Genomic DNA, 15094 nt, shown 5'->3' on the forward strand with positions numbered 1-15094 from the left:
AGGGTATAAATGGAAATACATAGCGGTGTAGGGTATAAATAGAAAATCTGAAAAATGTATTGAAAACAACAGTATTTTAAGAAAAAATGGAGAACATGTGTTTAAGTTAGAATTGATTATTTAATTTAAATTGGTCCTATGAATTGTATAGACATATTCGTTGAAATATCCTCATTCCCATTTATTACACCCCTGTAATAGTATGAGAGATTTCAACGAATATTCACTTGACAACCGCCCTCTTGAAGCATCTATGCAGATGTCAACACAAAACATAACTAAACAAAATAAAATAAAAACAAGATAGTCCCTGGCCACACGAAGATTTCACAGAAATTTTGACATGAATGTAAAAGAAAATGTAAAATAAAACGGTCTGTTTGTTTCATACGAATATTGCAACAAAGCAAAATTGCAGAACACATGAAACCGTTGTTGTTGTTGTTGTAGCAGCTAGAAACCTACATATAAGCATAGGTTTTTTTGCTGGACATGAAACCGTGTACACTAGTTTCTTGAAGTTATGCATTTTTCCCAAAAAATGCAAAGTTTCATGTCAAAATTTCATTGAAATTACTCTAGTGTGGCCCGGAACATAGATCGACCGCTTGACTTGCAAGCAACACCCGCGCTTTATCGTAAGCTTCACGTACATATCGTTGTACAAAAGGTAATATTGTTTACCAATAATAAACACCGGTAATTGAGCCAAACCTCTTTACTAAAACTATTGTGTTTTATTTATTTCTATTTCTTTTTATATTGACGTTCACACGCACGCATTGGGCGTACTGGCTCCACTGGGAGAGCCTTGATACACTTGTTCCCCCCCCAAGTCCCTATAGAGCGGACTAAACAACATGAATGCAAATAATAGCATTGGATATAAAATATATGTGTAAAGGAACGACAATATTTTTTTCAGTTTATATCAAATTATTTATAAATCTTTTGGTTGTAATTTTCTTTATAATCAGTAAACAAAAAGTATGCAAATATGAGCTATTTTAATATGAGTTATGTAGTGTCGTGTGAACGGGTTAATTCGTGTACGTAATTCTGTAAACGAACAACGTAAAGCACTGGTATGAACATCATGGCATGCCATACGTCTTGCAGTTCCTGAACAGACAAAAAATAAAATAAATATTTCATTTTAAAATTTTATATATTTTTATTTGTTTTCAATATATGTATGTATTATTTTTATTATTTATGCGTTATATCACATAGAATTTTTTTCTTAAATATATATGTATACATATAATTAAGAACTCTAGACGCAATGGACTGTTAAAATTTCAAAAAAAGGAAATATTTCATAACAAAATAAAAGAAAAAAGGAAGGAGTATGGCGTTCTAAAAACGAAAACAAAATAAAATATGTATATAATTTATGCATACAAATTTATAAAAAAATAAGTCAAACATTTTGTTGATATATTCAAATATTATTCAATGTTTGTTTGCGTTTTTTTTTTTTTGATATATCATATTCCTATACAACTAATTAACAATAATAATAACTAATAATTATCATCTCAATATGTGTTTATGTAGGTATGTTTGTGGATGTGTTCTGTATGTATGTATAATGTCATATGGTGCCTAACTAAGGGTAAAGTTTAAAATAAACTTTAATTTATACATTGAATGATAGTTTATAGTTCATTCAAAATTGTATCATTTTGTTTTTTAATGCATTTTGTTCTATACATTAACAAAATTAAAATAAAATAATAAATTTATTTATACATGTTGTTATTGTACTCTTTGTTTTACAAAAATTTTCCATTTCTACGTTTTTTTCGGAAAATTTAATTTGTTAGAAATCTATAAACAATTCAAATTAATATTGAATAATATAATAATAAAAGAAAGCAGTGAACAAAATGATTATTTGATTATGAAAACTATGGTATTAATCATATGTACGTATATATATATAAATATATAATTTATAAATTATAATAATAACTAATAATTTAGTGTTCGAATAGAACAGTCATAACAGCCATCAGTGCTATGCCACCTAATAGAGCTAATAATTGTTTTACTGATTCTTTGGGATTTTCTTCTTTTAATAGATCAGGTAATACTGTAACCAATGCTATGTGTAAAAAGCCTCCAGCTGTAAATGGCATAATCCATGATGTACGAGCCTCTGTAATGAGAGATATTTATTTGATTATGAAATTATCAAAATTTTTTTTTCTAACTTACCCATGGCAGATGTAACGCCAGATCCTCCAATAGCTACTAGAGCACCCATTAGACCAGCACCAGCTGTTAAAAGTTGAGCACGTGCTGCATCCCATCGGCTGAAACCGGAACGCAACAGAATGGCAAAATCTCCAACTTCATGGGGAATTTCATGCACTAAAAAAAGATGGTAAGGAATAAATATTAAAATTTATTAAGTAGGATTTATCTATCTCTATCCACAATAAGATAATTAGCCAAACAACTAAGAAGCGTAATCGGCTCTCAAATTTATGACTTCGACCTTTTGACGGAGCCAACACTGGATACACGGAAATGATACAGCTAATCTTCCCTTATCTCGGGAAGTATACATATTGAACTAGTTGTAGTTGGGACTCTACAGAATACATGCGGTACACATTTCAAAGCGATCCAACACTGCATTTAAGGTTTTTGGGAACATTCATATTAAAAGCTTAATAATCCGGAACACATCCAAGAAAATATCTTATGTAATCAGCACATTAAACAATCTTTTACTTTTATGGGGAGGTACGATATGTAAAGTTCGAATTAGTTCGGGTACTGCCGTCGAAAAGAACTATTACCAAACGTTATTCTACTTTTGGGACAAACGACCGAATATCCTAATTTACTTTTATTCAGTATCTGTTAGTATTTGTTATAAGATATATTGCCCATTGAGCCTCTAATTTTAATAGTTGCTGTGAAATGTCCTAGAGTGGCCCTAGCTTCCTTCATGTTTATAAAATTTAAATAAATAATACATTTAAAACGATCCTGTTGGACAATACTGACCGACCTAATTGTCAATTTTTATAAACATTGCTAATGACCCCTTACACCTATGAATAGTTTAACACCCTAAACCTCCATAATGTGTTTGGGCAATGTTTGTGTTTTTATACCCTCAGCATTTATGCTAACGAGGGTATATACACTTTCATACGGGCAAAATGTGCCTCATCGAAATAACGGTTTTAGACCCCAAGTATGTTTGGACGAAATGTGTTTTAGACAATTTGGAGTCGATTGACCAATGTCCGTCCGTCTGTCTGTCTGGCTGGAGCGCACGATAACTCTCGAATGGATTAACCGATTCGGTCCAAAATTTGGCTTTCGAAATATTTTGCCCAAACTTAGTTTAAGTTCGAAGATGGATGGATATCGGTCCACTCCTTCCGGAACCTCCCCCACAAAAGTTCGAAAATGTTCGGAAAATTTTTGCACAGGATAACTCTTGAAGGAAGTAACCGATTTGATCCATACTTTGCACATCGTGAAATTTTTGCTAGACTTAGATGAGGTTCCAATATGGACTCAATCGGTCCCACACAAAATTTCGGATAAGTTCAGATTAGGACCTGCTCTCGAATCGCTTTGATTTTTGTTGCAACAACTTGTATTCATTGCCCTCCATACGACGGCACAAGTTTCATCAGGGGCAAGTCCATACTTCCCGAGAAAATAGCCTGAAAGGTGCAAAAAGCCCCTATAACACCGTGTGTAGTGGATGGAGCGCAAGGTAACTCTCGAACGGATCGGCCGATTCGGTCCAAAATTTGGCCTTCGTTATATTTTGTCCAAACATAGTTTAAATTCGAAGTTGGGCTATATCGGTCCACTCCTTCAGGTACCTCCCCCACAAAAGTTTAAAAATGTTCGGAAAAATTGTGCGCACGATAACTCTTGAAGGGAGTGACCGATGTAATCCATACTTTGCACATCCTAATATATCTACCAGATATAGATCAGATTCGAATATGAACTATATTTGTCTGCTCCTTCTGGTACCTCTCACACAAAATTTCGGATAAGTTCACTTTAAGACCTGCTCTCGAATCACTTTGATTTTTGTTGAAGCGATTTGCATTCGCTACCTCCATTACGACGGTAAAAGTTTTTTCAGGGGCAAGTCCATATTTCTTAGGAAAACAGCCCGAAAGGTGTAAAAAAATCCCTATGCCACCATATGTGGCGGTCGGAGAACACGATAACTCTCGAAAGATTTGGTCGAACATTTGGTCTTCGTCATATTATATCCAAACTTAGTTTCATGGGGCAATACCGATCCACAACTTCCTGTACTTCTCCCCAATATTTAAAAATGTCATGTCACGAGCAATTTGGTCCAAACTTTGGATCTCCTAATATTTTGTCAAAATTTAGTTTAACTTCTAAAATGGCCCATATCGGTCCTCCCTAAGGGTACCTCCCCCCCAAAAGTTCAACATTGGTGTCTTAGTGTTAATTCCTAATACACATTTTTTTCACATGTCCAAACAGGGCCACAAAATTCTGAAGAGACCTTAAATACATTCGATCTGTCCGTAGGTGAAAGATCCACTTCACATTAGCTGAGGGTATATATCTGTTGGCAAAGCCGACTGATACTTTTTTACTTGTTACTTACATAAAATGGCAAATGTTGCCAAAACACCGTGACGGAAAGAGACCAAAAATGAACCAGCCACGGCCAAACCATGGGTAAAATTATCAATGGAATTGGCCATTAAATTTAAGTAGCCAGCTATTTTCTTGGGTTGATCCTTTTGTTTCTGTTCACGTTCACGCAAAAAACAACCATTGGGTACATCTTCAATATCACAGGAACCATTGCCAGTACAGCTGCTTGAAGTCTGGCCATCGGCTAGTTTACCACCAGTTTTACGCAATAAACAATTGGCAATTTCTACACATTTTGGTTGGGGATTTTCTTCGTCAGCATTACAATAGCCGGAGAAGATTTTTTCAACAATTGTAAAAATTAGAATGCCGGATAGAACCCAAAGTCCCGAACGCAATGAAGGATGATCAGATGAAGCTAAAGGGAGAAAAGTAAAACAACACCAAATAAAAATAAGAAAAATATTTTATAAATATTGTAATTGGACTTACATAAATCACTGTCACCCTCCCAGGCTTCCGGTAATAAATGCAGGAATACATCACCCAAAAGACCACCCACAGCAAAACTCAATAACACCTTTAGAAACTTTGATTCACCAGCTAAGTAAAATTAAAATAAAATTAATTAAAAAATGTAATTTCTATTTAAATTGTCCACTACTTACGATCTGAATATCCCTGCTCTTTTAGTTTCTCATCATTGGGTATAATAATTAGCGGCAAAATGCCACTCATACCAATTACCACTGAACCTAGCAGTGAAAATATCCATGGTGTATATTCGAAACCTTTGACAAATTCCGGTACATAATTCTTAACCAAATGTGTATATAATAAAACTAAATTATCATCAAATGCCGATGTTGTATTCATTGTGTATTGCCGGTGATTTGGATACGACGACTACAGACTAAATGTAATATCACGAAGGTGTTTTCAATTGTGAGTGTGAGTGAGAAATAAATTCTATACTCTGGTGCCAGCCAAGTCAAGAATATTGTATATGATAATTTCAATAATAATAATCTCTCGATTGGAAGACTAAAGCCACAATGATGAGTTAAGCTTTTTGTTACTGGAGGGAATTTTTAAATGTCCACATAACCACTTGAATTTATCTGCAAGTAAAAAAAAGAAGAAATGAAAGATAATTAGTAAAGACAATCAATGAATTTACAAGAGACTCGTATAGAAAAGTCATTATAAGTCATTGGTGATGGGTTGAATTTATTGGGAAGAACATCATAGATAGTGTGGTGCAGTGCGGTTTGCATTTGGCTGGTAAATCATCCGCCACCACCAACAGCCAGCCTAGCAACATCATAATTTTAATTTTTTTGTTTAAATTGTATTGATATGTAAATCTTTTTGATATACAATGAAGCCCGCCCATCATGGGTCAGTCAACCGTTGTTGTCGTTGTTACGTCAATTAGTCAAAAATCTTATGAGATAAGATAATTATTAGTATCTGAGCATTGTTTGTTGTTCGGCGTATCGCTTTTACAGGTAAAAAAACAAACAAATTTCAAACACGTGTAATTTAAATGTGTAAATATTAACAAATTTGGTGCGTGCCAATCTGACAGGTTGTTACAGTAATTCTATTCCTATGAAAAAGTATGAGTGTTTTGATGATCAAATAAGTTCCGAATTTGATGAGGAAAATTTGTTTTGCACCACAACAATGAAATGGATGAATTCAAAAATGTTATACCATGAAAAATTATTATCAATAGAAACGTGCTGACAGCAAGCAATGTTTTGCCATGATGTTTTAATAAAGCCCACGAATAAGTGAATAAGTACCATTCTCAATAATTGGAAATTTAAATGTCAATGTCTTCGCGGGGATAAAATATTTAAAAATGGTTTTTGGGGCTTTACGGTCGTCGTCCAGACTGCCGTCATGACCGAAAATTTATTTATTAATTTTATATAATTATTATTATATTGGTCATGAAACCCAAAGTACAAGACATCCAATTTTTGCTTACACTGCACTATATGTAAAATTAATAGCTGTGTACTTTAGGACTTTTTATACATTTTTAATGCTTTATATATAAAATGAAATGATATATTATAACGAACAAAAATTGTCACCCCGCGAGTAGAATTTTCTTACATTTTGTTAGGATTTACAGGCCCGCAGATAGCCACGAATTTAAGCACTGTTTTAAATATTTTAATATATAGGCTGACTTCCGTATCGTCAGTTGCTTTACAAATTACTGAAAATCTGCGAAGTATTATGTTTCTTAACAACTGTGAAGCTACGTGTTTCAAGACGTCAAAAATACACATTTTAACACAGGTAAAAAGCAAACAATTATCTTTTTTTTCTGATACATTTCGTTGCATTTTCGAGAAACAATGTATGAGTAAATATTTTGACGAAGTTTAAACAACACAGAGCAATTGGCGATACGGAAGTCAGTCATAATATTTAAAAGTAAGCTTTAATAAGAATTTTATAGACCAACACGTTTATAACGAACGCCGGATATAACAAACAAATTTTGTTATTCCTACCCCCCATTCTTATTTTATCTATTTTATTCATTCCAACCCAATGAACGCGGTTAAAACCAAAAACGGTTATAATGAACTAAAATATTGATCCGCCAAAAGATTTTTATAAGTTTAAAATATTGGTTCGCGAATAAATCTTTATAAATATTATTTTTTTAAAAGGACAAAATAAATCGCGCAACGTATTACAGATAAAATTAACAAAAATGTTGACCACGACATGTCTGTGAATATTCCTTTGTCCCGGTCCACACTAGAGTGAATTTCATTAAAAAATTTCATGAAATTAGGTGTTCTTAAATCGAATTCCCCACTACAGCAATTTTATGATTTTACTCTAATATGGACGTCGATCTAGAGACGCATAATTTCATATCAAAATTTCAATGAAATTACTGTAGTGTGGCCCGGGACTTTAAAGAAAATGTATTTTTAGCTAAATCGGATGCTGTTTTGTGTTTTATATTTTCTTCACAAAACCATAAATTAAAAAAAAATATTTTTTCTGCAAAGAGGGCACCTTCAAACGATAGTCGGGCGTGGCCGACTATATGATACCCTACCCCACTGTGAATATGTAAAATATATATATATATATATATATATATATATATATATATATATATATATATATATATATATAGGAGATATATAACAATTTGAACTGATTTCTATATAATAGGGTACATTTATTACTAGACAATATTCCGTCACACAATCCAAATTTCATCAAAATTGGACAGATATAGGGTGTTTGGTGCAGCAAATACGTGAAATCAGGCGAAAATATATATGGGAGCTATATACGAAACCGAACCGATTTCGGTATAATTTGGCACGCCTATTTCTAGACCAAGTTCAGTCACATAATCCAAATTTCATCAAAATATGACGTATATAACGTGTTTGGTGCAGCAAATACCTGGAATCGGGCGAAAATATATATGGTAGCTATATCCAAATCTGAACCGATAATTTGGCACGCCTATTTCTAGACCAAGTTCAGTCACATATTCCAAATTTCATCAAAATCGGACTTATATAGCGTGTTTGGTGCAGCAAATACTTCAAATCGACCGAAAATATATATGGGAGCTATATCCAGATCTGAAACGATTTTCACCAAAAGCAATAGCGTTCTTCCTATGGCTAAAAAAAATTATATTCCCAGTGGTGTGGTGTAGGGTATAAAATGTGATATAACTCAAAACGCAAAAATCGCAACAGAACCCTTTTCTGAAGATATTCCCGGTGACAGAATTTCAGACAAAGTTGGATAATTTTGTAAAAGTCTATAATATAAAACTTTATATATATTTTTTAACATCTTAGGTTGTATCCTATATGACGATTTTTTTGAAGAAAATTATATCTTAAAACAGAAAGTACACCCCCCGCCACCATTCTACTGAATATCATATCTATGTAAAAATTGCGCTTAAATTCTGCTCTATGTTTTACGGTCTGTTTCACTAAGACGATTCGAATACAAATTCGTTCGAACAACTACCAAATTTCTGTTTTTTGGAAAATATTTGAATTGTTTTTATTTTCAATCAAACAAACATTTCCTACAACAACAGGAGTTTGGTAGTAATTCGAACGAATTTTATTGTGAATCCTCCTAGAGAAACAGGCCGTTCATCTTTTTTAATATTTTTTATTTTACGTTGGAAATGTTGACTTTGACTTCGAATTATACCGCGAATTTTGAATATTTTTGAAAACAAATTGCATATCCCTATAATTTGAAATGTTTTTCTTCAAATCTATATATATAAAAGAGCTTAGTGATGACTGAGTGAGTGAGTGAGTGAGTGAGTGACTGACTGGCATATCATCGCCCAGACGAAACCGCTGAAGCTAGAAAGCTGAAATTTTGACTGTGCGTTGCTGTTGGTGTGTAGGCGTGAGATAAGGCTGGGTTTTTGGAAATTCGACCTAGAAGGGTACGAAAAGTACTAAAAGGTACTAAATATGGTACCCTTTGTATTAGGCAAACGGGAAGAGCTAGAATTCTGAAATTTGGAATGAGGGTAACTGATGGAGAGTTAGAAAGATGTACCAAAGAGTTTTTGGAAATTCGACCTCTAAGTGTACGAAAATGTCTAAAAGTTACAAAATTTAGTACCAGTTGTATATTTTGAACGGATATAGCTAGAAACTTTGAATTTGGCATGTAAATGAAGGTTGGGAAGTGGTGTTTATAAAAGGAAATGGTTTAGGAAATTCATACTCATGTGTACGAAAAGTACTAAATGGTACTAAATTTAGTACAATTTGGATTTGGGTGAAAAGATAGAGCTGGAAACCTGAAATTTGGAATTAAGATTACAAACGGAGTATAGGATTGAGATATAGGGGTAGTTTTTGGGAATTCGTACTTATGTGTACGAAAAGTACTAAATGGTACTAAATTTACTACAACTTGGATTTGGGTGAACGGATAAAGTTCGACACCTGAAATTTGGAATTAAGATTACTGTTGGAGTGTAGAATTGAGATAGGTTTGGGAATTCGTAAATTATGTGAACGAAAAGTACTAAATGGTACTATATTTAGTACAACTTAGATTTTTGTTAACGGAAATAGCTGGAAACCTGAAATTTGGAATTAAGATTACTGACGGAGTATAGGATTGAGATATGGGGGTAGTTTTGGAAATTCGTACTTATGTGTACGAAAAGTACTAAATGGTACTAAAATTACTACAACTTGGATTTGGGTGAACGGATAAAGTGCGACACCTGAAATTTGGAATTAAGATTACTGTTGGAGTGTAGAATTGAGATAGGTTTGGGAATTCGTAAATTATGTGAACGAAAAGTACTAAATGGCACTATATTTAGTACAACTTGGATTTGGGTTAACGGAAATAGCTGGAAACCTGAAATTTGGAATTAAGATTACTGACGGAGTATAGGACTGAGATATGGGGGTAGTTTTGGAAATTCGTAATTATGTGTACGAAAAGTACTAAATGGTACTAAATTTGGTACAATAGTGATTTGGGTGAACGGACATAGGTGGAATCCTGAAATTTGGAATTGAGATTACTGTTGGAGTGTAGGATTGGGGTAGTTTCGAAAATTCGTAGTTATGGGTACGAAAAGTACTAAATTTAGTTCAGTTTGGATTTGGGTGAACGAATAGAGCTTGATTCCTCAAATTTGGACTGAGGGTCACTGATGAAGACTAAGAAAGATGTACCAAAGGGGTTTTTGGAAACTATGAGTGTACGAAAAGAACAAAATTTAGTACAATTTGGATTGGGGTGAACGAATAGAGGTGAAATCCTGAAATTTGGAATTGATATTACTGTTGGAGTGTAGGACTAAGGTAGTTTTGGAAATTCGTATTTATGGATATGAAAAGTACTAAATGGTACTAAATGTGGTACAATTTGGATTTGGGTGACGGATAGCGCATGGGTCCTGAAATTTGAAATTAGGATTACTGTTGGAGTGTAGGACTGAGGTAGTTTTGGAAATTCGTAGTTATGGGTACGAAAAGTACTAAGTGGTACTACCTTTTGTACAATTTGGATTTGGGGGAACGGATAGAGCTGGAATCCTGGTATTTGGTCAGACTACTGTTGGAGTTTAGGATTGAGATGGAGGTAGTTTTTGAAATTCGTGGGTACGAAATGTACCAAATAGTAATAAATGGTTCAATTTAAATTTGGTATCGGGTGTAGAGCTGAAATTCTACAATTTGTTCTTAAGAAGTGGCGTTGAAATAAGGAAATGGTTTAGGAAGTTCGTATTTATGAGTACGAGCATTGCTAAACTTGGATTTAGGTTAACGGATATAGCTGTAATCCTGAAATTTGGAATTAAGATTACTGCTGGACTGTAGAATTGATATAGTTTTGGAAATTCGTACTTATGGGTACGGAAAGCACTAAATTTGGTACAATTTGGATTTTAGTAAACGGATAGAGTTGTCATTAGGAACTAAGATTACTGTTGGATTGTAGGGTTGAGGAAATTTTGAAAGTCGTACGTATGGGTACGAGAAGTACTAAATGGTACTAAATGTGGTACAATATGGATTTGGGTGAACGGATAGAGCTGGAATCCTGAAATTTGGTATTAACATTATTGTATAAGTGTAGAATTCAGGTAGTTTCGGAAAGTCGTACTTATGGGTACGAAAAGTACTAAATGGTACTAAATTTGGTACAATTGGGATTAGGGTGAATTAATAGCGCTGGAATCCTACAATTTGGAATTACGATTACAGTCGAAGAGTAGGATTCAGGTAGTTTTGAAAAATCATACTTGTGGGTACGAAAAGTACTAAATGGTACTAAATTTAGTACAATTTGGATTGTTCTAAATTTGGTACAATTTGGATTTGGTTTAACGGATATAGCTGGAATCATAAAATTTGGAATCAAGATTTAACAGTAATTGAGGATTGAGGTAGTTTAGGAAAATCTTTCTTATGGTTACGAATAGTACGAAATTATACTAAGTTTGGTACAATTTGGAATTGGACGAACGGATACATCTGGAATCTTGAGATTTGGAATTACGATTACTGTAATTAATTTGTATCAATGTCAGTGTATGGTTGAGATGTGTCGTCGGAATACGTACGTATACGAAAAGTACTTAATCGTACTCAATTTGTTTTTGTGTATAGGGACAGTGCTGTGCAACGTTGATTTCGCTGTTAATGTGTAAGGTTGAGATACGTCTGATCTTTTTGAAAATCAAACTAAAGGGGTACGTACAGTACTAAAATAAAAATAAATATTGATTAAAATTGGTGTTAGTGCAACAAAATTTTCAGTATTTGCCATTTCCATATTATATATTGTTTATTTGTTTGTTTATATCCTTTCCGCATACGAAGTAGCGGGCATGTTGCTAGTTAAATTATAAAACATGCGTTATTTTTGCCTAAAACCCTGTCCCAATTACATATACTGCACTGGTACGATTTCGTTCGGATTTAAGATTTCCTTCTCGAAAAAGAATAAAGACGTCCAAGAGTATAGGGCTCCATATAATTATATTCAATTATTGAAAATAGTGACTGACTTCCGTATCGTCAGATGCTTTGCAAATGTCCGAAAATGTCTTAAGTATTGCATTTGATAACTCCGCAATACTTAATAAATGCGAAGTTGTGTGCTTTAAAACGTCACAATTGCGCATTTTTAATTCAGGTATCGTTTTTATTTCCGATGCATTTAGTTGCTTAGTTGTTAGTTGCTTCTTAGATGGCCGGCTTCCTGTCATTGAGATATGCAAACTTTGAATCAAATCGGGTACACATGTGGCAAGAAATAGGGCGCGCCCGCCATTTTAGTTGGTTGCCGTAGATGTTTTAATGTTTTCTGGTCATTATCTGCGAAGGTAGAACTTACAAATGAACAGGAAAACAACAACTACCAGAGGAAATATTTTTACGATGTGCAAAATCGAATACTCCCTTCGAATGTTGTCATGTCGTTGGAGTTGGTTGTGGTACTTTGCTTTCCTCCAAGCTTAGCCTTCTACTCAAACATGGAACCAACAATCATAAACAACATCATCAAAAATTTGAATTGGCTGGACGGAGCGACCCATAAGCGTAACTACTTCTCTGACAGTTTTCTACCATCACCAAATAAACCATCCTCCTTTCTTTATTACATCTTCATCTTTAATAATCCATTTATTATTATTTTCCCAACCCCACCCTCTTTTCTTTACATTTCTCTTCTTTTGTCTTTTCAGGTAATTCTGAACCTCTTTTTTCTGATTTATGGATGATCACAATGGACCGAAAGGTCTCCGAGTGGCGTAGTCAATATACATTGACTACACATCCCCAAACCTAACCTAACCTGGTTGTGGTACTTTGTGGAGCTTTCGAACTATTACCATAGGAAGTATGAACTTCCCCGCGAAAAATATCGCTGTGTACACAGGACGGCAGATATCATCGAGCTTTATGTAGGCTTGGCAAATTTGAATAAAAACTTATGTGAATTGAAACGCCAGATCGATATACATACAACCACTTTTCACAAAAAATATGTATTTAGGGGGTTTTCAGAATTCTGTGACACTTTTTGGACCTTTAACAGTATAGACTTGCCCCTGAAACCGTCGTAAAAGGACCCCCGAGAACAATCTGTTGCAAACGAATTAAAACTATTCGGAGCAGGTCTTAAACTGCACTTCGGAGTGACCGATATAGTCCATATTCGAATCTTATACACGTCTGGTAGAAATACTAAGATGTGCAAAGTATGGACAAAATAGCGAGAGCTATCGTGCGCACAATTTTGAAATTTTGTGGATAAGGTACCTTTGATTTAAATTTGGACAAAACTAGGACCGAATTTCGGATCGAATCGGTCGACCCTTTCGAGAGTTATTGGGCGCTCCAGCCAGATAGACAGACCCACAGACATGGATATATCCACTTCAAATTGTCTGAAACGTATTACGTCCGGCTTATAGGACAAATATTGTGGCATTTATTGCGACGAACTGTCAAGGATCATGCATTAGTTGGTTATGAAAATTGAGTTAGACACACGCATACGCAACAATTTGAGTCTTTCAAAGTGGCACCACTTCTAACCACTTTTGTGTTTTGTGTAACATATAACACATTTGTATGGTCTCAGACAGAAAGTACCGACCAAATGTTACACCCGTTTCAGTATTGCATCCCCGCATAATTTTACCAATTTGAAGAAAATATTAGCGGTATTCACTCTTGGTGGTAGATTTACAACTCTTATTAATGTACTATATGTACCAGGGTTTTTTACAACGAAGTGTGAATGTCTTTTTTTGTATATATCGTAAACAAATCAAAACGTTTTAACGTCGTCGCACAATGGTTAAGGAATCGATTTTCCCGGCAAAAAATCAAAATTTTGTTTTGTCAAAGATATTTAATTTCTATATGGGATTCGATAGTAAACATATTGAAACTAAAGAAACCAAAAAATTAGGCCCAAATATTGGAAGGCGTGGGCGTGCCGTGCCCCTAAAAACGATCATTTTCCCCATTTTTGAGAAATACGTCATTTTTGTAAATTTCTGGAGAAAGACGAAGCTATTTCTCTGAAACTGTAACAGTTATTGTGTTCATTATTTTTTTGTAAGGTAGGTAGGATTGTGGCCTTTAAAAATCGTTTTAGTAAATTACCGTCGCTTTTACACAACATGATCTATTTTATTTTTCCTCAGGTACTAAATTTTATGAAATTCCAAATTCAGTGGACTAGGACTTTTGTGGAACAACATGGAACAAAGTTCTGTTTTCCGAGAAAGATGCCCGAAAGTCTCCTCTTCCATATATATACTTTTGTATACCGTCCCGTTCCGTCCGTTTAACACTTTTTTCAATTTATTGAAATTACTTGGGTAAAAATGTGTGTTTTTCTATACTGTTTCCATATGAATTACAGTTTTTTGGCACAAATTACAACTTTTTTGAGTATATGAGTTTTTATACGAGTTATATAAGTTTTATTAAAACCCAAGGAGAATTTTTTTAATTTTTGAAAAAAATTTTTTTTTTTTGTAAAATTTTTTTACAAATTGTTGAAAAAAATTTTTTTCGACATTTTTTCGAATTTTTTTTTATTTTTTATTTTTGGTAGTTATTTTGTTTATTTGTTGGTGTTTGATGGTCTTTAATACATAGGAAGATATAAAAACCACAAAAACACTCATATTTTGATGAAAAATAGTTAAAAAAACTCAAAAGTTTAACTTTGACCTTGAATTTCTCTGCAACTACCAGACCGAACGTGACCGCTTATAATTCGTCTGATAGCTGATTGTGTTATCTGTCTAACAAATATGAATATATCTCTATCCGTTCAAAAGTTACAGAATTTTGACCATGAAAAAACGATTCTGAACCACTGTGCGTCGTAAGTCTATCTTTTAGTTTCAGTTTTA

The 15094-nt window shown here is 33.8% G+C and overlaps 1 protein-coding gene across 2 annotated transcripts in view; it reads right to left on the minus strand.

Moving 5' to 3' along the window:
• Nucleotides 1-1154: 1154 nt before the first annotated feature.
• Zip99C (Zinc transporter Zip99C) overlaps nucleotides 1155-15094 on the minus strand; it is a 62142-nt gene continuing 48202 nt past the window's right edge. For both annotated transcript variants that reach the window (XM_073960462.1, XM_073960460.1), the window contains 5 exons: nucleotides 5301-5753; nucleotides 5125-5235; nucleotides 4640-5050; nucleotides 2224-2379; nucleotides 1155-2164 (listed from right to left, as the gene is read on the minus strand). In XM_073960462.1, coding sequence (XP_073816563.1) covers nucleotides 1986-2164; nucleotides 2224-2379; nucleotides 4640-5050; nucleotides 5125-5235; nucleotides 5301-5508 — 1065 coding nt within the window. In that variant the 5' untranslated portion in view covers nucleotides 5509-5753 and the 3' untranslated portion in view covers nucleotides 1155-1985. The remainder of the gene's footprint in view (nucleotides 2165-2223; nucleotides 2380-4639; nucleotides 5051-5124; nucleotides 5236-5300; nucleotides 5754-15094) is intronic.

Source organism: Musca autumnalis, unplaced genomic scaffold (assembly GCF_047663935.1).
Source record: "Musca autumnalis isolate F117 unplaced genomic scaffold, ASM4766393v1 scaffold_1, whole genome shotgun sequence".
Taxonomy (NCBI): Eukaryota; Metazoa; Arthropoda; class Insecta; order Diptera; family Muscidae; genus Musca; species Musca autumnalis.